Source organism: Strongylocentrotus purpuratus, unplaced genomic scaffold, assembly GCF_000002235.5.
Source record: "Strongylocentrotus purpuratus isolate Spur 01 unplaced genomic scaffold, Spur_5.0 spur5_scaffold_13, whole genome shotgun sequence".
In the NCBI taxonomy this organism is placed as follows: Eukaryota; Metazoa; Echinodermata; class Echinoidea; order Camarodonta; family Strongylocentrotidae; genus Strongylocentrotus; species Strongylocentrotus purpuratus.
Window position 1 is genome coordinate 17,313,045 of NW_022145598.1, and position 22,446 is coordinate 17,335,490.

The 22,446-nt window shown below is 41.2% G+C and overlaps 1 protein-coding gene across 1 annotated transcript in view; it reads right to left on the bottom strand.

Annotated features, from left to right (window-relative positions):
* Window positions 1–8,312: 8,312 nt before the first annotated feature.
* The window catches only part of LOC588557 (plexin-B1), a 40,268-nt gene continuing 26,134 nt past the window's right edge, over window positions 8,313–22,446 (bottom strand). Inside the window, exons 26-35 of the mRNA XM_030983048.1 lie at window positions 17,711–17,864; window positions 16,950–17,059; window positions 16,329–16,428; window positions 15,449–15,540; window positions 12,371–12,460; window positions 11,815–11,978; window positions 11,115–11,262; window positions 9,970–10,110; window positions 9,495–9,572; window positions 8,313–9,079 (exon numbers count right to left, since the gene is read on the bottom strand). Coding sequence (XP_030838908.1) covers window positions 9,047–9,079; window positions 9,495–9,572; window positions 9,970–10,110; window positions 11,115–11,262; window positions 11,815–11,978; window positions 12,371–12,460; window positions 15,449–15,540; window positions 16,329–16,428; window positions 16,950–17,059; window positions 17,711–17,864 — 1,110 coding nt within the window. The 3' untranslated portion in view covers window positions 8,313–9,046. The remainder of the gene's footprint in view (window positions 9,080–9,494; window positions 9,573–9,969; window positions 10,111–11,114; window positions 11,263–11,814; window positions 11,979–12,370; window positions 12,461–15,448; window positions 15,541–16,328; window positions 16,429–16,949; window positions 17,060–17,710; window positions 17,865–22,446) is intronic.

A 22,446-nucleotide genomic window follows, 5' to 3' on the forward strand; every position in this document is an offset into this window, starting at 1 on the left:
ATTGGCTCTACATAATTATCAGAGAATAATAATGATATTTAGTATTTCATGTAATGTTATTACGACTATATTTGCTGTACATATCAAGCGAGGGAACATCAGGGGGAAAATACTATTGTATTTTCAGATTAACTGTACCTTAGATCAAAAGCATTTATTCAGGAAAAAATGTTAATTTACTGGGAATAAAGGATTAATCAAAATATGAAAATAATCAAGAAAAGTAAAGAAATGCATTTCTTGATCAAGTTTTAGAATGCTAAGGAGTTATATTAAATAGCAATCATTAATATTTCCCTTTAAATTTCGCATTTCCCACCTGTTTCTTTCTCTTGCTTTATTTCTCTCCTCCCTTCTGTCTCTGGACCCCTCCCTCTATTTCTCTGATCGGTCCCTCTCTCTCTCTCTCTCTTTCTCTCTCTCGCTCTTTGTATGTATCTGTCTATATCTGCCTGCCTGTCTCTCTCTTTTTGTATTACTTGTTCTATCTTAAGGAAAATTTGGTGTATTCTATTTTAATGCAAAGCTCTTCTGCATTCGAAATTGGGTGATAATGAATACAAATAAAGTATTGATTATAACCAGCGATTCTGTGTTTCACTTTGTTCATTTCTTTGTTTAAACTAAGTTATGTGTTGATGGTTTTTAGATGTACGCGAGACGAAATCATAAAGTAGTTGGAATATCAGGGTGGACTTCACCTTTGACCCCTATAGGGCTTTTAGGCAATTCAACGAACAGATGGGGGTCACTCTTGTGGCCATGTCTACCCCAAATTTCTTTCTTCAAACAAACCCACCAAAACCTTACTTTATTCTACACGTATTCTGTTGTCATGTGTAAAATTTGCAATGTTTTTTTTTTAAATATTTGTAAAAATGAAAAGAGAAAGAAAATCAAACATAATTAAATAAATTAAATCAAATCAAATATAATTGTTATTACATATATTTTTTCATCTCTAATGTGCATTAGCTGAAGACTTTTCCCAAAAAAAACTTTCAGTACCTTTACCTTTCAGGAACTCAAATGTATATTTACGTACAATGCCAACATGATCATTTTCAGTTGATACTTATATTAATTAATAATACCAATAGTTGTAAAACAAAGCAGAATTCCGAGTACATCCTATTTCATAAACGTGTTTTAACAGTTAACCTCTGGTCAGTGTTTCATGGAATCGTTGTACACTTCATTCGGGAGTCTGCTCTCAATTGGGTCCTGTTTTAAAAGGATCTTTTAAGCCACATCAAAACTATCGGTGAAAACTATGATAACATCAAAGGGTTTGCCGCCACCAACGACATCAGAACTCCAGGAGGATTTCGACCGGATCACACAGGTGATGCCTTGAGCCATAGTGCACGGCCGTACAGAGGGTTTTGTTTATGTTGGGGACCGGGGTAAAATGCAATAAATTATTGAACATTTATTGCATTTTTTAATTTTTTTATTTATGGAAACTGCCCCCTACCCTAGCCCCGCTGCGTACAGTCATGGTTCAGTGACAAAGCAATGGCCTCGTAACTGTGAGGCCCCAGGATCAAAACCGTGTCGATGTGCTATATCAGTGCCCTTTTGTGGGGTATTAATCCTCATTACTGTCATTTATGACTTACAATTAAGATTTCAGAAAATTTATTGTCATGTAAAAATACATACAATTATCCTTCGGACATTAAAAGGTGCTATACATCTACATAAATATATAAATATAAATAGAGACAAAATAATTACATTTCAACATAACATTTAACAATCATCACAATGTTAAAAAAGGCAGTGCAGTTTAAAAAGTTATGTTTTGTTATTGATCTCGTTCATCCAGGCACTTCCACGCCAGAACATCTCTCCAGCTATCACGCATCAACACACATACACAGACACACATGACACACCCCTATACACACCTCTTACGCACACGCACAATGTAACCGTACACGCCATACACACACACGGACACTGTAATCAACAGAAGTGCTCCGGCATAGAAATGCCTGGGTGGATGCCTTGGTGGAGGGCGTTGGTCCCCTAGTTGCAGGCATGTAGCCATGGGGAAGGGGGGTGGGGCACGTGCCCCCAAAATATATACAAGATCGGTTGAACTTTTTTAGACCCCCCCCTTTTTTTTTACCTCGATCGATTACATGTATGTCCCCCCCCCCCCCCAAACATTAAACTCTGGCTACGTGCCTGCCTAGTTGATAAGCATAGTAGCATACTCATGCTTTAGCAGTCACACAAAACACACATTGCCTAATTATTATTCAATAAAATCAGAGAATGTACACTATTATCTAGATCTATTAGAAATAAATTATTTAAAAAGTAATTCCATAATTGGGGTAAAATATTAAAAATATATAAAATATTGCAAATATATCAGCGACAGTGTATTTATGCCTCTTCATCAGCTCGTAGTTTTTGAAATGAGCATCTCACTATTATTAGTATTGTATTTACAAAGAAAGATGTAGAGTCTACGTTGAGCATTTAGCAGGATAGGCCTAAATTAAATTAAAAGGGAAGAAATGTGAATGACTTACCAGACTAAAATTCCTTCTCCTTAGTACCAGAAAACTCGTCTTTGGTAATGTCCACATTTCTTGACTCCCAGAAATGTATTTGTAGGCTAAATTGCAAAGCCTGCATTGTTTTCTTGCTGTAGTATTCCCCGTTTTGATTCCGAGCTCCAGCGTATAGATCTACTATACAGAAATGCGAGAGAAGGAGGTCTGGGGCTTCGTTATCCAAATCATCATCAAAATCGGCTTGTATTTCCATTCAGAAGTCCCGAAACACAGAAGTCAGTACCTGACCTGTTTCTTTGTGTTTTTGCTGTCATTTCCTTCGTTAAATTTCAACAATTTTTTCCACATTTAGCAGGTAAACGCGGGAAAAGATGGCAGCCATTTCACCACGGTCACTACTGGAAGCAGCCATTTTGTCGAACTATGTTTTTCAGCTGCGTTTCTCTATGCGTTCTCCTATGCGCAGGTAGCGCCGGAACTCTTCCGATAACAATGCACACCGGCTTAAGAAAGTTCAAGCCGGAATTTTATTTGCGCACATATTTTCTTTTTTTGTAATTTAACCCATCTCTGACTTTTTGTCTCTATATTTCACGATATTTCTCACTCACTTCTACTTACTCTTATTGGGACTATTTTATCAATTAATTATTTTTTTCACAAAGCTCATGAGGACACATCTTTCTTATGTGTTGTCATCTGTACCTGATGAGAAAGTTTCGAAATCATAATTTTACCATATTGACACCAAAAAAGGCAAGATACGGGCATTTAAACCTTCATTGTAATACCACCGCGGCATCAAGTTAGAAGCAATGATAATGAGCACAATTTTAATTATTCAAATCAGAGAGTCTTCTATCATTTTCCCTTCATCCACAGTTGGATTCGATCACAGAGCTGATGCCGAACCAGAACCTTAAGCTATGGTCACAACGCCCAAAAGTAGCCTGCTCGGCGGCCGGGCGGCGAGTTTTTAGCCAATTTCGCCGGGAACCGACCGGCAGCCGCCAGGGCAACCTCCCCCCCCCCTTTTTTTGTTAGGGCATCGCTCGGTCGCCGCTAAAAGTTTAGCGCGAAGTTAACAAATTTTGGCGCCTGCTCACATTTAAGTCGCCGGCCAAAATACACTCGATGACGGGCGGTCGCCGACCGGGCACCGACCCAATCGAGCGTTCGCCGTCAAACGATTTAGGTCAAAAAAACGAATCCACTAGGTCAGAGCAGGCGCGCCGGAAGCAGTTTGGGATTGGGGGGGGGGGGGGCGAAAATTCCAGGGGGCTCACCTTCCAGGGGCAGTGACGTAATGAAAAAAAAGTTCGGAAGGGGGGGGGGGCAGACGAAAAATCTGCATCACCACCAGTCTTACACGTTACATGCAGGTCCCGCGGAACGTTTTTTCAAAGTGGAGTATTAACGATCAGGTAGAGCGTAAATTGGCGTGGGGTCCAGGGCATGAGCCTCGGCAGGGGGTCAAAGGGCTAAGCCCCCGGAAGCTCAGCTTTTTTAGGCATTTACTTACGGTTAAATGAGCATCCTGGGGCCCTCTTTAAGGCCATTGACGTGTTCCAGGGAGGGGAGAGCTCCCAGAAGCTCAGAGGTTTTAATATTTAACTACGGTCGGATGAGCATCCAGGGGCCGCCTTAGGGCCCTTGGTGGGGTCCAGAGGGCAGAGCCCCCGGAAGCTCAGGGGTTTTAGGTATTTATTTACAGTCGGATGAGCGTCCAGGGGCCCGCCTTGGGGCCCTTGGTGGGGTCCAGGGGGGCAGAAGCCCCGGAAGCTCAGGGGTTTTAGGTATTTAATTATGGTCAGATGAGCATCCAGGGGCCCGCCTTAGGGCCTTGGTGGGGTCAAGGGGCATAACTCCCGGAAGCTCGGGGTTTTAGGCATTTAATTAAGTCAGATGAGCATTTTTTATACCTTATTTGTGACATTGGCAGTTCACTTATTTTTTTCTCTCCGTCTTTCTTTCTTGTTCTCTTTAACATACTTTTTCAAAAAGTGAGGGGGGCCTCGAGCCAAGCCACTCTGCAGACCATGACATTAAGGCTTCTAAATAAGCGTATTTTCCGCCCGACTGTAATTTGGAAATTTCTTATTTTCCAACAAACGCATAAAATGGTATGACTTACCCAAAAATGGAGAAAAAATACCGGAAAATCATGTCTTAACAGCAAAATTTGTAAATCACTGGTATCGCATAAGAGATAACCCCCCCCCCCCCCCCATCAGTACGCCAGCATTCAGGGGCTTGTGTCTTCTCACCCCTATAACAGCAAAAAACAGACACGCTTTCCCATTCTCGCACAATATGTCAACGATATGTGCGTATCCCTATTAAAAAGACCTCTATTGATAAATACCGTATAGGTGGCATGCGCAATGTTTATGAAATTTAATTCCTGTGAACTTTCCTTTTCTTTGAATGGAATTGTATATGTGATTTACTTCAGGTTTTTATTATTGTTATGTTCTTGTGGGTTAAAAATACAAACCATGTTTACTCCTTTACTGCTTTTTTTTATCTTGGAGGGGGGGGGGGCGTTTTGGAGGGACAAAAATGCGTTTTGCCCCCCCCCCCCCCTTATTTTTTTTTTTGGGGGGGGGGGGCCCACTTCCGGCGCCTATGGGTCAGAGGCTGCGGAGCGGACGTCGCCCAGTCGCTGCCCGGTCGTCGCTGGGAGATCAGTCGGTCACTGGGCGGCGAGTTCAAATTCGGTCGGAATTGACCTATTATTAGTATTATTTATTGCTTAGCATAGTGAAGCTCAATTAAAATACATCACAAGTCGAACAAGACAAAGATATCTTATGTCCTGCTACCACAGTGTATGTTTTGTTTCTTTTTCATATATATTGTATATGTTTATATGGTACATGTAACAGGGGCGGCGATTTATTTTCATGACCGGGATGGAGGGGGGGGGGCGAGGGATGAGGGAGCAGTGGCGTAATGAGGAAAAGGGTGTTTGTTTGTTTTGTTTTTGTTTTTTTTTGGGGGGGGGGGGCAGAAACAATCTGCATCACCCGGAAGAAGGAGGATACTTTGGATGGACAGTCCAAAGTTTAAAATGGGGGTGGGGTAAAATATTTACGATCAGATAGAGCAAAGCGAGCGAAGCAAGTGGAGCGTAATTGGCGTGGTGTCCAGGGGCGAAGCGTCATGAAGCTCAGTGATTTTAGGAATTTTATTACGGTCAGATGAGCATCCAGAGGCCGCCTTAAGGTCCCTGGTGGGGTCCAGGGGGCTGTGTCCCCGGAAGCTCATGGGTTTTAGGCATTTAATTGCGATAGGATGAGCATATTTTGATACCTTATTTGTGACACTGGCATGCAGGTCACTAATTGGAGTTGGGTAAAGGGGGTGTAGCCCCCATAATCTAAGGGGTTTTATGCATTAAATAACGATCAGATGAGCATCCAGGGGCCGCTTTAGGGCCCTTGGTGGGGTCTAGTGGGCAGAGCCCCCGGAAGCTCAGGGTTTTGGGGCATTTAATTACGGTCAGATGAGCATCCAGGGGCCACCTTAGGACCCTTGTGGGGTCCATGAGGCGGAGCTCTCTAAAGCTCAGGGTTTTTAGGCATGTAATTACGGTCAGATGAGCAGCCAGGGGCCCTTGGTGGTGTCCAGGGGCAGAGCCCTCTCAAGCTCAGGGAAAAACCATGCCATTTCAGCAACATTTGTAAGCCACAGGTATCGAATTAGAAATAAACCACGTTTGGATTTTATTTAGGGGGCAACTGCCCCAAAGCCCACCTCCCCCCACCCTCATCAGTACGCCAGTGCGAGGGAGCATAGTAAACGAGAGGGGTGAAGGTGACAGAAGTGACTACCCCCTCACAGGTTTTTGAAGTATTGTTGTATTGAAAAATTACATTCCTTAGCAGAACTATAGTATAAAAAAAAAGTATATACCTATTTCACACCACACTGGTGTACACTTTGAAGGTTATTATTCGAGGGAGCGAGAAGAGTTTTTCTTTTTTATTTATCTAAACGCTCCACTCCTGGGCCCTCCAGAGCCTAAAAGCGTGATGATGGTCTTTAATCAGCATTTGCTATACATTTGTGTAGGTTCCCCCCTAAAAAAAAATGAAGGGAGACCCCCCCCCCGGATCGCCGCCCCTGCATGTATGTATATTAAATACAAAGTAAATGGTTCAAATTATAATCTCATTTATTATTTTACTGTTTTTATTCTTAAGTCATTCAAACTGTGTTATGATGTCACATGTTTCATTCAGCTAGCCATTAAGATTGGTGCTTACTAATTCAGTTTAAACAAAGAAATGAACAAAGTGGAACAAAGAATCCCTGGTTATAATCGATACTTTATTATTTTCCATTATCACCCAATTTCAAAAACAGAAGAGCTTTTCATTTAAATAGAATACACCAAATTTACCTTAGAAGATAGAAGAAGTAATACAGAAAGCGGAAAGAGATAGAGAGGCAGACAGATGCATACAGAGACAGAGAGGGAGAGAGAGATAGAGAGATCAGGGAAATAGAGGGAGGGGAAAGGAGACGGAAAGCAAGAGAAAGAAACAGGATGGAAATGCGAAATTTAAAAGGAAATATTCATGATTGTTATTTAGTATAACTCCTTAGCATTCTAAAACTTGTTCAAGAAAAGAAGACACGCACTTTCTTAACTATTCTGGATTATTTTCATATCTTGATTAATCCTTTGTTCCCAGTAAATCACCAGTTTTTTTCTGATTACATGCTTTTGATCTAAGGTACAATTAATCTGAAAATACAATAGTTACTTTTTTCCTGACGTTCACCCACTTGATATGTACAGCAAACCTATTCGTAAAGATATTAAATGAAAGACTGATCATAAGAAAAACAATAATTTCATCAACTTAACTTATTAATGAAAACTTATTTTGTAATGCATGCACCACTAACTACAAACGACACCTCAAAAAATTTGTCGGTTCCATGAAGTAAAAACAATTTAAACAAAATGTGGATTACATGGTTTTGGTGCTTCATGGGAGAGCTTACTTTAGAAATATATATTTATCCTTGTTATGATATACCTAATATGGGCATACCATACCAGAATATCACCTCTTCGGTTTATAATTTATGTTGGTATATAAGCACTGTACACAGAAAGATGTATATGGGACTACACAAACATGTAGCCTAAAAACGAGGTCCTCATTTTTAAGCTGTTACGTGTCATATTTAGAATATGAAGGCATTTAAAGAGCCATGCTTTTCAAGGAACATTTTTTCTCTGATGTTCTTCAAAACGTGCATAATAACAATGAAAATGCTCACAAATTATTGTTTACCTCTTTCCAAAACTCAACCCTCTCTTTAATATATTCAAAAATACATTATATTTTGGACGAAGTATCTTTAACTTTGCATTTCCGTATATAAAGTTTTTTCGCAAATTTAAGACCAAAACAACCATTACAGAAATATTCGCATATGCTTTCATATTGAGGATTTATACTGATAAGATAATGCATGGGAATCATGAACATCCAGTGATTTGTATTAAACGGAAGGGTATCAATCCGCTATCGTGATAAAAACACAATACATGTGTAGTCTCAGCCCTTTTTTTTTATAGATTAATATCAATAAGCCAGTTCCTAGCTACAAGGTGCACATGGGCAGATAAACATTATTTATACCAAAATTGCAAAACCGACCAAGACGAATACTGGGAATGTGCTAATAAAATTATCATTGTTTATTTGTGCACAGACAGGAATTCAAATGAGACGCAGCTAGAATTATTCTTCTCAAGAGGGCAAACAAGAGGTTTTCTAGAATGAAGATTATTCTATAATGCACAAGGTGTGGACTAGGTCTATCCTATGTGTAAAAGATCTGAGGACATTTGGAGTCATTTGTACAATGTGGTCTATTCCAGAAAGTCGTTCATTTATGATACATGTGTAAAGATATGATTCAAATTTGTTTTGACAGCGAGAGGGGAAAAAAAAGTAATTTCGATAACGGCTAGGTGATCTAAATTAATTTTTACCAAATTGTTACCTTTATCTAACACCAAAGGAAAGGAGAAAGAGACAAATCTAAAAAGCTTAAAATTGTTTTCTAATAATCAACATAACCAAAAGAAATCTGACGATTTTTTTAGTAGGCTTACCAAAACTATATTTAGACTACATTATGTAAATATAAACAGAGAAGATATAACGATTCTTAAACAATAGCAAAATTGCGACAAAACTACGACTTGAATTTAAATAGTAACTGCTGTACCGAAGTAAGAATACAGAAAGATTACTTAGTGTAATAAGACATTCATTTCCACATCACCTTAGTAAACTTAAAGTACTTTGCATTTCTAAAACTAAAGAGCAAAAATCCGAGTATCAATATATTCCTTTACTATACACAATGTTGCCGCCTTTTAGCCATTCGATCTGAATACAAGCATTTTGAAGTCGTAATCTCGATGTAGCATCATGAACCACGAGGAGAGCCTGGAAAGTGCGATGATGAAAAAGGCTCTAGTTTGGCATCAGCTCTGTGATCGAATCCAACTGTGGATAAGGGGAAAATGATAGAAAATACAAGCATCAAAATACGAAAGCAATATGACAAAATAACAATGGTAGCATCATAAAAGATTTAGAAATAAAAACGAGAGAGCGAGAGAGAGAGAGAGAGAAGGAAGAGGGTAAGTTCAAGCGGAACATTTAAGGTCTGTAGATATTAATCTACATTTGCCACTCTCAACCCAGGTGTTACATGGGTACCGGTAGGAAGGAATTCCGTGAATGCTGTGAGCGCCGAAATCGGCAGCCTAGCAGAGCCGGGGTAATAGTTGGAGCGCCTTGAGCACCATGCATGGTGGATATGTGCGATATATAAATATCCAATATTATTATACCAAACAACTAAACGAAAGTCCTGAATTTTGCTAAACATTCATGAAGTAATCATCGGCCTACTAACCAGAGGACCTGTGTCATGAGATGTGAAGTCATACAACTTGTTGAGGGTCGCCACTCGACTGAACAGACCAGAAAAGTCCTAGAGAAAAAACAAACACAAACATAGGAATGCTATTTAGTTCTAATATAGTCTGTATCATGTTGTCATGCAAGGAGACTAGCCATGTTTCTACTTAAAGCCAACAATTCTTAAGTCATGAGGAATACATTTATCAAAACAATTAATATAAAATAATATACATTGTAGTTCTACGGCGTATTACAAAATGCGTTCATGTGTTACACGTTCAGTGCCCATGGTTGAGCTACCTTTAATTTATCAGTATATATACTATAAATACATCTAATGAAGCTTTCTGATCAATAGGCAAAAAGACTGCCATAGAAAATATCTGTTTGGATGTGTTGTTTGTTGAGGAAAAATGGCTACGAGCAAAAAAGTGCAAAGTTAAAGAAGAGCAACAATTAATCATCACCTGTGTAATTCTGTTGAAATCCTCCTGGAGCTCTTCTGTCGTTGGTGGCGGCAACCCTTTGATGTTCTCATAGTATTCACCGATGGTTCTGATGTGGCCTGGAAGATCCCTGTAAAACAGGACCCGATTGAGGGCAGACTCCTGAAAGAGTGTTCAGAAAGTCAATTTATTTGTCGACGAATGGTAAACTTTTTTTTTTACTAACAGATAAGTGCATAAAGTAGTTGCACTGTGAATTCTGCTTTGTTTTTTTTTGTTTTTTTTAATCATCATTATCAATTGAAACTTAATATGATGCTAGCATCTAATACACAAACCTAACCCTTGAAAGTAAGCAATGTACCGGTATAGAAAGTCTCCAGATCAAATTAAAGACGAAGCTATACATGGACTAACATTAATATTGCCAATGTTATACATACGGGAAAGCAAACATGTTGTTGGAAACTTACAAGCTATCACTCCAGTCGGACCTGGCTGTATGTCTTATTTATTTAAATGTTTTTCTTTGTTTTGTTTCTTGCTTTACTTCGGAAAATCTGGCCCGATTTTATGTTTTAATATTGTTACATATCCTGTGATTGTTTTTTGTATAGTTCATGTAACACTTAGACATAAGAGAAACAACATTTGAATGTTATGCGCGGTATGTTTTACATATTTATATGTTCACTATGTTTTTGAAATATGAAGGTTTCAGTTGATTATCAATCATTTAGGAAAAACATTTTTTTTTAATAAATTGTTATAACTAATCACTTTAAAAAAAAGAAGAAGATATTGGCCTGGTGAGAGGTCGTCTGCCTTCAAGGAGGCCGTGACTGCATTTGACAATAGGGACTTTTAGATTTGCTCGTCGACATAGTGGACTGCTACGTGTGACGTCTTTTCAGGCAATGTGACGTCCTTTTAAGCCGGTGCCGGTGCCTTAAAAGGACGTCACACGTAGTAGTCCATTATGTCAACGTGCAAATCTAAAAGTCCCTTATACAAAGCTGTCAGTCGACGTGTTTGAAGAACGTAAATTTGATGAGAAATCTTCCAACAAACTACTTTGGGTAGGACAAAGAACTTGAATATGTCTAGCGAATAATGATGCAATACACATGAAGAATGACTACTTCAGCTTGTATATATATACTGACCTGCGTATTCTCTGAGCGGATTTTCTTGCATGCATTGTCCAGCATGTTAGCCAGAACTGATACGCTCTGGTCAGCAGACCGTGACTGACGCATGTCAAAGACGTAGGAGGGATGCGTCAATGTAGTCATCCAGTAGTGTAGTGGTAGGCTGAGAAAGGGAAGAATGATGCAATGAAGAAAAAACACACGAATAAATCGATTGTAAAGACTTTCAAGAAATCAATTAAAGGCACACTGTCCTACTTGTAGCTACTTGCTCCCTCTATATGGAAAACTGCCCCAATCGGTGCCCGTTGGTCCCCTATGATCCTCTTTTTCTTATGTTAAATGAGAGCTGAGTTAATGAGATATCCACCTGTCACAGTGACCTCGCTGGCTCGCTGGGCGGTCTAATCCCTTCTGGCTGAAGTAGTAAAGCCTACCTTTAATGGGCAATGTACCTGTAAATAAGGTGACACTACAATCACCTTGATAATCCGACTATTTGTACTGATACTTTGATCAGCAGGCTATTTCTGACGCCCCTCTTAGCTAGACTTGACCAATTTTTACTTGAAGGGGGAGAGGTATTCCCATGATATACACTAGCATCAAAATTTGCCTTGTAGTCTTATCACACCGAAAATGGGGAGGGCAGGAGGCGGGAGCGATGCCAGATGGTTCCGCCCTAAATGGTGGAAACGCCAGCTTATTAATATACCTGTTACTCTTCCATGCTTCAGCGATCTCCTCGGGTTTCTCATCGCAGTACTTATTGGCCATCTTATCAAAGAAGTCAAAAAGATATTTGATGGTGAGTGGAGTCTCGCCGGGCTTCTTGAAGATACAGGCAAGGAACTCATCAAGGCGAGTCTGAATCGTTTTCTGGTAAGAAAATGATAATAATATATTTAAAACATTTAATAATCATGATCACGTTATGTCTTTGTAATTGGTATGATATTAAAAATGTGTTCACGATTTCGAGTTGAGTTTGAGATTTGAGGAAAGCCACAGGCAAGGAACTCATCAAGGCGAGTCTGAATCGTTTTCTGGTTTAAAAAAAATGAAAATAATATATCTATATTTTTTTAATAATCATTGTCACGTTATGTCTTTGTCATTGGTAAGATCATTAAAGATGTGATCATGATTTCGAGCTGACTTTGAGATTTAAGGAAAGCCATCGCTTGCTTTTGTGTGGCTCGTGTAAAAAACACATGCATAAATACAGCTTGAAAAGATAAACTGTTTGACAAAGACTAAAGTTTTCCTACTTTAGTAACCAGCAAACGCGGTGCTAAGAATTCCCGATCCAGCTTGGTCAGAGATGTACTGCTCTCTGTGGGTATTTGGTTCTCGGCAACCTAAACGGTAAAAAAGATCAAGCAAATTTTCGAAATAGTGAATATTATTTAATTCTCATAGATGTTAGAATGGTCAAAGAATATATATAGTGTAAAATTGTAAATACTATCAACATTAAAGACACCTTTCAGTTCTTTGAGTTCTATACATTCTAATGAACGATATCTAACGCAGTATCTACGTTTTCTTTAACAAATGTGAAGAAGTAGTAGAACTAAAGTAGAAAAAGAAAAGAAAATGGGCCTAATTGTCTATTTTTTCATCCACATACACAAAACTGAGGTATGCAGACTTTTCACTCGTTAAATAATTGTGCTCTCGATACCTAACGGTATGTGTACAGAATATATTCTTTAAAGAAATGTCTCCCATTTAAATCATTGGCGAGTTATATACGGGATGGTTCTAGGACAATTACCCCCTGGGCAATCACCCCCCCCCCCGGAAAGTTACCCCCCGGAAAACTACCCCCAAGGACAATTACCCCCCGGAGAATTACCCCCCGGAGAATTACCCCCCGAGGACAATAACCCCCTAAGGACAATTACCCCCCGGAGAATTACCCCCCGAGGACAATTACCCCCCAAGGACAATTCCCCCCGGAAAATTAACCCCCGGACAACTACCCCCGAGGACAATTACCCCCCCCCCCCCCGGGGACAATCAGGATTCAATAGCAAAAGACGATCTGTCACGTTGAGAGATGCTGTGAAGGCTACGAGCCCATAAAATCCCGTGCATGAACCCACATTCGTTCAAATACTTGCGCGTGATCTTCCTCATTACTACACATTTTTCTTATAAACTATAATCTATGCAACAACACTGTGGTTGCTGTTTTCTACGAAGGATTTCTCTTGTGCAGCGTTATTTCAACTTTTTGTTCGACACGATGCCCTCTTAAGAAATGAAAATTTTCGCCCAATCTTAAATTCTTCACAAACTATTTATTTTGCATCACTCTGGCACTCGTCAAGTGCTATGTACACACGTATGGGCACATTTGTTTCTTGATTTAGTGAACGAGCAAGAAAAACAAGGACAAGACATTTTCAAAATGGTAAAACATAATGTTGTAATCAACACACTAGCACAGATTTAAGGTATGCGGGCGCCTCACCGCCGAATGTACACGAATATAAAGTGAAATATTCGGTCATGACCTTGATACACGAATATGAGGATATTCGGGCCTCTCGTTGCCTTGATTCATCATGTTTATAATTGTGATGAGTGTGGTAACAATGTGATGTCGAAATAAAAGATATATATTCGCAAAATATTGTCAGTGAGCAAGGAAGAAAGACATTTTATTATTTGTTTACATTTTATTTTCTCATGAAAATAAATACTCTACCCGTTTCTGATTTTCAGAAAATCAACGTTTGCCAAAAAAATTGTCATGTAACTAACATTCTCTTGCGGCACCCCAGTTGAAAAAACGCTGCTCTGGAATTACAAAATCATTGAGATGAATGTACCCAAGTGCGGATACTTATTTTCTTTTAATATGGCACCGTACATAACATATATTTAACTTGAAGGCAATTTTTATTTCAAAATAAATTACAGTACAAGAAAACATATTTTAGTTCACCATGACAACAGAAATATATATATATATATATATATATATATTACATTACATTTATAAACATGAAGAGAACCTTAATTTTGGAATAGATCATGGATGAGGGCCCATTATACATACAAAGACAAATATACGATCAGCTGATTAGAAAAGTTACAGAGGATGCATAAATAATGATATCTTACAACCTAATTTCTTTGTTGGGCCATTTTTGGGGAGACTAGCTGTATTAACGCGTACTCATCTGCGCGCAATGTATTGTTAAATTTCTAAGAAATGTAAATTCCGTACTTTGATTTGATACATGCGTCTTCTGGCAATTGAATTCGATTTTATACATGCGTCTTCTGGCAATTGAATTTGATTCAATACACGTGGCATATTAAGTCAAACTTCACAAAGGTGGAATGGATACAGAGCGAGAGGGGTGGGTGAAATCTCCTCCTAGGAGGATACATGTACGTCAAGCAAAAAGATTTGGCAGATGGGTACGAGGGCTTTGAATGTGAGCTACGAATATAAATATAATTTATACACAACCCCTGTACGAAACAAATCTATTCCGTCATAAATAACTAAGAAAATGAAAGTTCATGACATTTTCTCTAAATAGCAATTTGAAGAGGAGCTCGCATTATACGTCACAGTGTTACAAATTCCCTGGGGGTGATTGTCCTCGGGCCGCGGTAATGGTGTTTCGAGGGGGGGGGGGTAATTGTCCTCGGGGGGTAGTTGTCCTCGGGTGGTAATTGTCCTCGGGGGTAGTTGTCCTCGGGGGTAATTGTCCTCGGGGGGTAATTGCCTTCGGGGGTAGTTGTCCTCGGGGGGTAATTCTCCGGGGGGTAATTTTCCGGGGGGGTAATTGTCCTTGGGGGGTAATTGTCCTCGGGGGGTAATTCTCCGGGGGGTAATTTTCCGGGGGGTAATTGTCCTTGGGGGGTAATTGTCCTCGGGGGGTAATTCTCCGGGGGGTAAATTTCCAGGGGGTAATTGTCCTTGGGGGTAGTTTTCCGGGGGGTAATTTTCCGGGGGGTGATTGCCCAGGGGGTAATTGTCCTGATACGATACGGGATATATGACAAGGGTAGGAGTGAGCAAAACCAGCACCCCTATGCCTTCTACAACCCCGATGTGGCATTCCTTAAATATACACACACAACATTTGTTTACTTGTTCGCGATTCTTCAGGCAATTGCCTATCCCTTCTGTTCATCATCATCTAGTGCCGTCCCTTCGGAACGTGTTGGTGGCTATGCACCTCCATCGCTGTTCTGTCATGTACCCTTGTTCTATCCTATTGTCCGCCTTACAGTTATCTCCTGTATTAACATCTTAACATTCGTCAGTCTACTGTCAATGTCTTGTTGATGACAGCTAGCAAAATAATTATTCTTACCAAGTGCATGATCCGAGATCCGCCACTTTCCATAGTCCGGATTCGAATGTAGTCTCTATCACGGACATCATCCGGACCAGCATGTTCTTGGTCTAGATAATATATCATCAAATAATGTATAGTCTAAAGTTATTCATTGTAAAATAATGTTTTATGAAATTGTTGCACTAAAATAGGGTGATGTATCATGGAATGGTGTATTATGAAAGAAGCTTAAAGTATCGATAAATAAATTGAGGCATGTATGTACCTCGTTCAAATTCACATGCCATAGTGAGAAATAAATCCATTCACTGTGCTTTGAAAACATTACAAAACTGCTCTAGCAATCGACCCGCCGGGGAAAAAAAAAAGCTTCCAAACTTTCCAGATGCACATGTACATAATACGCCAAATGTTTTCGTAAGTAAATTCAAGATTTTATATTTGTAATTGAAATTACAAAGGGGTGAAGGGTGTTAGCGGCATTGCGAGAAGTAACGAATACAAAAGTGCTCGTTTGTTGTGTTGTTTGTATATACATGACGGAGGGGTGGGGGTAGAGTAGATGAGTACGCTATTGACAACTGTTACTACTGTCTCTAATGCTATATTCATGTTGATTAATCAAAATACTTGAGTATGCAGGGGCGTTTCTAGAAATTGCTAAACGGTGGATGCACATTCTTGCCCAGACCCGGAGAAGGGGTGAAATAATGGGCGAATTATACATGAAGGTGTTATGACCATGTGCGTGTGCCACAAACACTATATTTCTTTTTTTCTTTGGGGGCGTGTTGCCTTTATCTGAACATTCAACCGGAAAAGGGCAGATTATGACGGCTGCATCCTTTACTGGTTACGCCACTGATGGGCCTCACTCTTTATACCAGTAACCTACATTGTTGGAAGAGTTGTACCCCTGGGGTAACAGGTTGATACGTCCCTGTCTCATTCATTGATGACTTGACAATCAGAGCTACTTGACACCCATCAGATACCTGCATAATCATAATAAACAAAACCTTATTGTGAAGTCGTATTAGCTTCGGCAAGACCACTGTCGTATATGATAAACAAACATCTTCTGTTTTCCGAATTAAGTCTTTTTGAGACTCAGGGATTATTCATTTGTGTAGATCATTTTAAAGACCTGCAAGTGGCATCCTGATATCAATTGGAACCAATTTCTGTATATACTATAGTTATGACAGGAACAATGAGTAATTCTTAATCCGAAACACGAAATAATTTGGAGCATAAACAATCTTCATCATGCTAAAAAGAAAGGAAATCGCATTTAAAAAATATCATCCGGAGATATATTAATCTTCTATCTACCATATGAACAGGTTCACCACTAGAGGGAGTATGGATTTGTTACCCAAACCCTCGTCACAAAAAGGTCGGCAGACATTGCAGATGTGAAACAGTCGATGGCAATGTTGTGATTGTTTTCTCCAGCTTGGGACCCGGATGTGTACGGTAACATAGAGCTATAAAAGTTGTAGTATTTCTTTACCCCGTAAGTCTTGATTGTATTGATGAATAAACCCTTGGTGTTCCCAATGGTTTTGTTCAATTCGTCTCGATCTTTCAGGATTCTCTCCTCCCCACCGGGATGGTACCACACTATAAAAAAAAAAAAAAAAGATGTTGATGTCAGGTTTACATCTAGTGATTTACATGAATGCATGAGTAGGAGCTAAAATACTGTCGAGGTGTCATATGGTTTGCGGTTAGAATCTTGTCACGGCACTAATGTCCTTTGTCAAGACTTTAAACTACATTTGAAATTATCCTTCGATGTATTAAAAAAGCACCCGGTAAGATGCGAACGTAAATGTGGTCGGCTGAAATACTCCCCATGGAGCAGAGCGTGTGCACTATCATATGCAGATCAGCAATTGAATCCAGTGACTGAGGTACTAATAACTACACGTGAAGCGCTTAGAACCGTAATAGTATGCGCTTTAGAAATGAGACTACTTTCCTCATGATGCAAACATGTTCAATTTCTTTGTCTTGCATTTAAGGAAGCATAATGTTAGCAATAATAAACCGAAAGCCAGAATCTGACAAAATAATCGGAAGCTAAGGGAACAAAGCGAGAGAGACTAGCGTGTAAATACATGTATAACAGGGGCGCCTATCAGGGGATCCTATCTTTGCGATGCTATTCTATTCTATCCTATGTGCTAATGAGGACTGTAAGCCCCCCTTCTGAAGTGGCCTAAGGTTTCTGAAAACTTTAAGAAAGTCGAGGATCAATGGCATACTCACGAAGATCCATCTCATGAGCTCTGTTCTGTTGTACAATGTGGCTGTTCCTGTAAGCAGCGTCCAGTATCTTCTGCTTGACTTGAGTCATGCAATCAACATCTAGAACTTTGACGTAGTACTTGTGGTGCCTGTCCCTGCCCACTACTGACAAGGTCTGTGAAAATATTCCAATGTAATCGGTAAGTATGAGTCATTTTATCAATCACCAGTAAGTCTCGACCGTAATATTTTTTTTAAGTCTAAGCGACATGAAACAACCATTTATTTTATTGTATCTGTTACAGGTCCTGCATTCACATTATCGTTAAAAAAAAACGTACTAATTGTACCGTAATTGTATATCTTTCCACGTTGATTTCGCAAGCTTTATAGTTCTCACATCACCATCATTTTCATCAACAACAACCAATGATCACTTTTAAGGGATCGGGTATCTAACTTTCTCTCTTTCTCTCTCCAAGTCTAAATTAACCATTATTAATGCAATGTTTGCCTCTTACAATGCCTTGACCTTTCAAATTGACTTGTTTGAAAACCATCATCATCATCATTATACATCAAGAACTAACTGCAGTTATCACACCAAACAAGACCCCGTTCAAGCGTAGGTTTAACTTTGCTAAGGCAGACTGGCCTGCTTTCACCAAACACCTTGATCATGCCCTAACACATCTCACTGCAGATCCAAAGAATTATGAATCCTTCATAGACATAGTCAAGAAGGTGTCACGTAGACATATCCCAAGAGGCTGCCGCACGACATACATTCCAGGCATCGATGAGGAACCAAGTCAGTTTCTGGCAAACTACACCACAGCCTACGACACAGATCCCTTCTCAGAGGACACCATCAACCTTGGAAAAGAGCTCATATCAAGGATATATCAACTACATAGGCAGATGTGGCAGCAAATGATTGAAACGACAGCACACAGTAGCAGGAAAGCGTGGGCCATCATACGCAAACTCGGAATTGACAGCACCAAAGCTAAACAGCATTATAACGTTACGGCAGACCAAGTAGCATAACAGCTGTTGAAAAATGGAAAGGCCCCCAAGACGACTAATTCGCACAGGCACAAACTACCTGGAGTTGACCAGAACATGTCTCTTTTCACAAGACCTATTTCTGAAGAAGAACTACAGAAAGGTATCACCACGCTACAGGTCAACAAGGCGGCAGGCATCGATGACATCAGATCGGAGCAGATCAAACACATGGGCTCTGTAGCACAGAAATGGCTGTTAGACAACCTCATCACAGGTGTAGTGTTTGTGGATTTATCTGCGGCTTATGACGCTGTCAATCACCAATGGCTACAGACAAAACTTCATGAGATCACACATGACCTCAAACTCACCAGATTCATCCAGAAGATGATGCAGAACAGACGCTTCTTTTTGTCGAACTTGATGGGCAGAAGAGCAGATGGCGGAAACAGAAAAAGTAGGTGACGTCACGCTATGAAAGCTACAGGTTGTGCCGCTTAAAACTTGCTGATAAAATCCGTCGAAACCTCATCGATCCGTGATGTTTTACACCCGGAAATATCAGAACTAGCATGAGTAACCGTCGACACAACAAACCATTGGAAAGGGAGCCTTATTCTCTTCGTCAAAAACACGGAAAGCGAGATTTAACATCTTCCCAACCTAGCAGCGGTGCCGCACAGAAAACAGCAACCCAAATCGCAGAACAAAGCTCACGCCCTGTTAAGGACGACATTATGGCGTCGAATAGTGAGTCTGTTAGTCGCACTGAATTCCTTGAATCTATTAACAAAATTATAGAGAAACTTGATAGTGTTAATTTGAATGTAACATCAATGAGGAGTGAGATAGCAGAAATCCGTAAGACGCTAGCCGATGTGGAAACTGCGGCCACGGACACAGCAGCAAGGCTGACCACCATAGAAAATGTCACTTTGCCTAAAATGGAGGGGAAAAGGAAAGAATCTGAAAGTGAGTTGAGAGAGATTATTCTTGCTATGGAGATTCATGACAGGAAGATGAATTTGTTAATGTACGGCGTCGCAAAAAGCAACGATGAATGTGTGGCTAATGTTGTTCGGAAGAGCTTTGAGGAGATTGGGTTTACACATGAGGAAGCTCAAAACGTCATAATTGTGAATACACATCGACTTCCTCGACGGCCGTTTCAGCACGTTCAAGGAGAGGAGCAAAGGATGCCTACACCTGATCCCATCATAGTTCGGTTTGCCATCGCGCCTGATCGCGACGCGGTCTTGTCAGCGTACCAGAAGTTGCAAAAACCGGATACAACGAGGAATCAAGGAGCACCCCGCCCTGCTCGCCCAGCGTTTAGAATAGTTACTGATCTACCTGCAAAGTTAAAGAAAGAGCGGTTCTTGTTAAAGCCCCAGTCCCATATAAAGCCGGACCAGCACGGACGAGCACGGACCACTCCGGACCATCCCGGACCATGGTCTAGGGTGATCCGGGATGGTCCGGGATGTTTTGTTCAAAAAAGTGTGATGCTTTTAAGCTACAGTCCCATATACGTCCCGGACCGTCCCGGACCATCCCGGACCCCATCCGGGGTGATCCGGGATTCGGTCCGTGTTGACACCGTGTTGGCACCGGGGTGGTCCTGGATGGTCCTGGATGGTCCTGGATGGTCCTGGATGGTCCTGGGCGGTCAATAACTCACTCCCGGACTGCCACGGATCAGCACGGACCGCCCCGGCGCCACTACGGATGACCCCGGACCCAGCACGGTGGCTACACGGATCACCCCGGATCAAACTATTGTCCCGGACCGTCCCGGACCACCCCGGCAGTTTTTGACCGTCAAAAACTGCCGGGGTGGTCCGGGACGGTCCGGGACAATAGTTTGATCCGGGGTGATCCGTGTAGCCACCGTGCTGGGTCCGGGGTCATCCGTAGTGGCGCCGGGGCGGTCCGTGTTGATCCGTGGCAGTCCGGGAGTGAGTTATTGACCGTCCAGGACCATCCAGGACCATCCAGGACCACCCCGGTGCCAACACGGTGTCAACACGGACCGAATCCCGGATCACCCAGGATGGGGTCCGGGATGGTCCGGGATGGTCCGGGACGTATATGGGACTGTAGCTTTTAAAGCATCACACTTTTTTGAACAAAACATCCCGGACCATCCCGGATCACCCCAGACCATGGTCCGGGATGGTCCGGAGTGGTCCGTGCTCGTCCGTGCTGGTCCGGCTTTATATGGGACTGGGGCTTTAGCTACAGTCCCATATACGTCCCGGACCGTCCCGGACCATCCCGGACCCCATCCGGGGTGATCCGGGATTCGGTCCGTGTTGACACCGTGTTGGCACCGGGGTGGTCCTGGATGGTCCTGGATGGTCCTGGATGGTCCTGGATGGTCCTGGGCGGTCCGGGAGTCGACCCCGGATGTTTTTGACGGTCAAAAACTGCCGGGGTGGTCCGGGACGGTCCGGGACAAAAGTTTGATCCGGGGTGATCCGTGTAGCCACCGTGCTGGGTCCGGGGTCATCCGTAGTGGCGCCGGGGCGGTCCGTGTTGATCCGTGGCAGTCCGGGAGTGAGTTATTGACCGCCCAGGACCATCCAGGACTATCCAGGACCATCCAGGACCATCCAGGACCACCCCGGTGCCAACACGGTGTCAACACGGACCGAATCCCGGATCACCCCGGATGGGGTCCGGGATGGTCCGGGACGGTCCGGGACGTATATGGGACTGTAGCTTTTAAGCATCACACTTTTTTTAACAAAACATCCCGGACCATCCCGGATCACCCCAGACCATGGTCCGGGATGGTCCGGAGTGGTCCGTGCTCGTCCGTGCTGGTCCGGCTTTATATGGGACTGGGGCTTTAGAGAAAACAGCGTATCAAATCAGACGAAATGATCATAAATCAACCAGAATCCGGCTGGTGGGCACCAAGTTGCGACTAGAAAGTAGAGAAAAGGGAACAGCAATGGCATGGAGGCAAGTGGTTGATTAAAGTACAAAAATGCTTTAAGCATAATGTCAAACAGAATTCACTGAAGAAAAGAAAACACCTTACATTTCGACATTGTAAGATTAATGAAACTGTCCTGAAATGAGGATTACATGAGCCATAATTATGTCAGGAGGCAAAGGATCGATTTTTGTTTTCTTTCTTGTTTTTGCCTTCGGAGAAAATAAATCGGAATAAGTCTTCCTCAGAAAAGAAAATAGACAAGTGTGAATGTTTGTTCTACATAATGTATGCCAGTTCGAAATACCTGCAGAAGAATACATAAGAAGTGAATATTAATGCTGTGTATACACTGAATCGGATTTGTGCGGTTTTTTGTTTGTTTCCTGTTATAAATATGAACGAGATTTCGAGTACCTATGACTTGTGAGGCGGTAACCTTCAATTGAATCTTATAGGACGACTCAGCATTTAATGTCAAGCACCCACGACACTGGAGAAATGAATAATACCTTGTCCTTATTTGAGAATACTATACAAAATGACTTTCAAGAATTTGAATTCTCTGGATTTTTATTTTTTTCATTTTAAAAAGTAAATACTGAATTTCTTGTTCGTCAGTGCTGAAAGAAATGACTTTATTCATTGAATTTATTGAATTAGTTCTTTCGTAAAAAAGCGATGTGTATCGATACAGCACTATTCTTTTTGTTAAGTGATAATATATAGATATTTTGGAAAGATATGAGATCATATAAATTGATTTCTCCTTATGCTGTGAAGCACCAGTAATACTATAAAA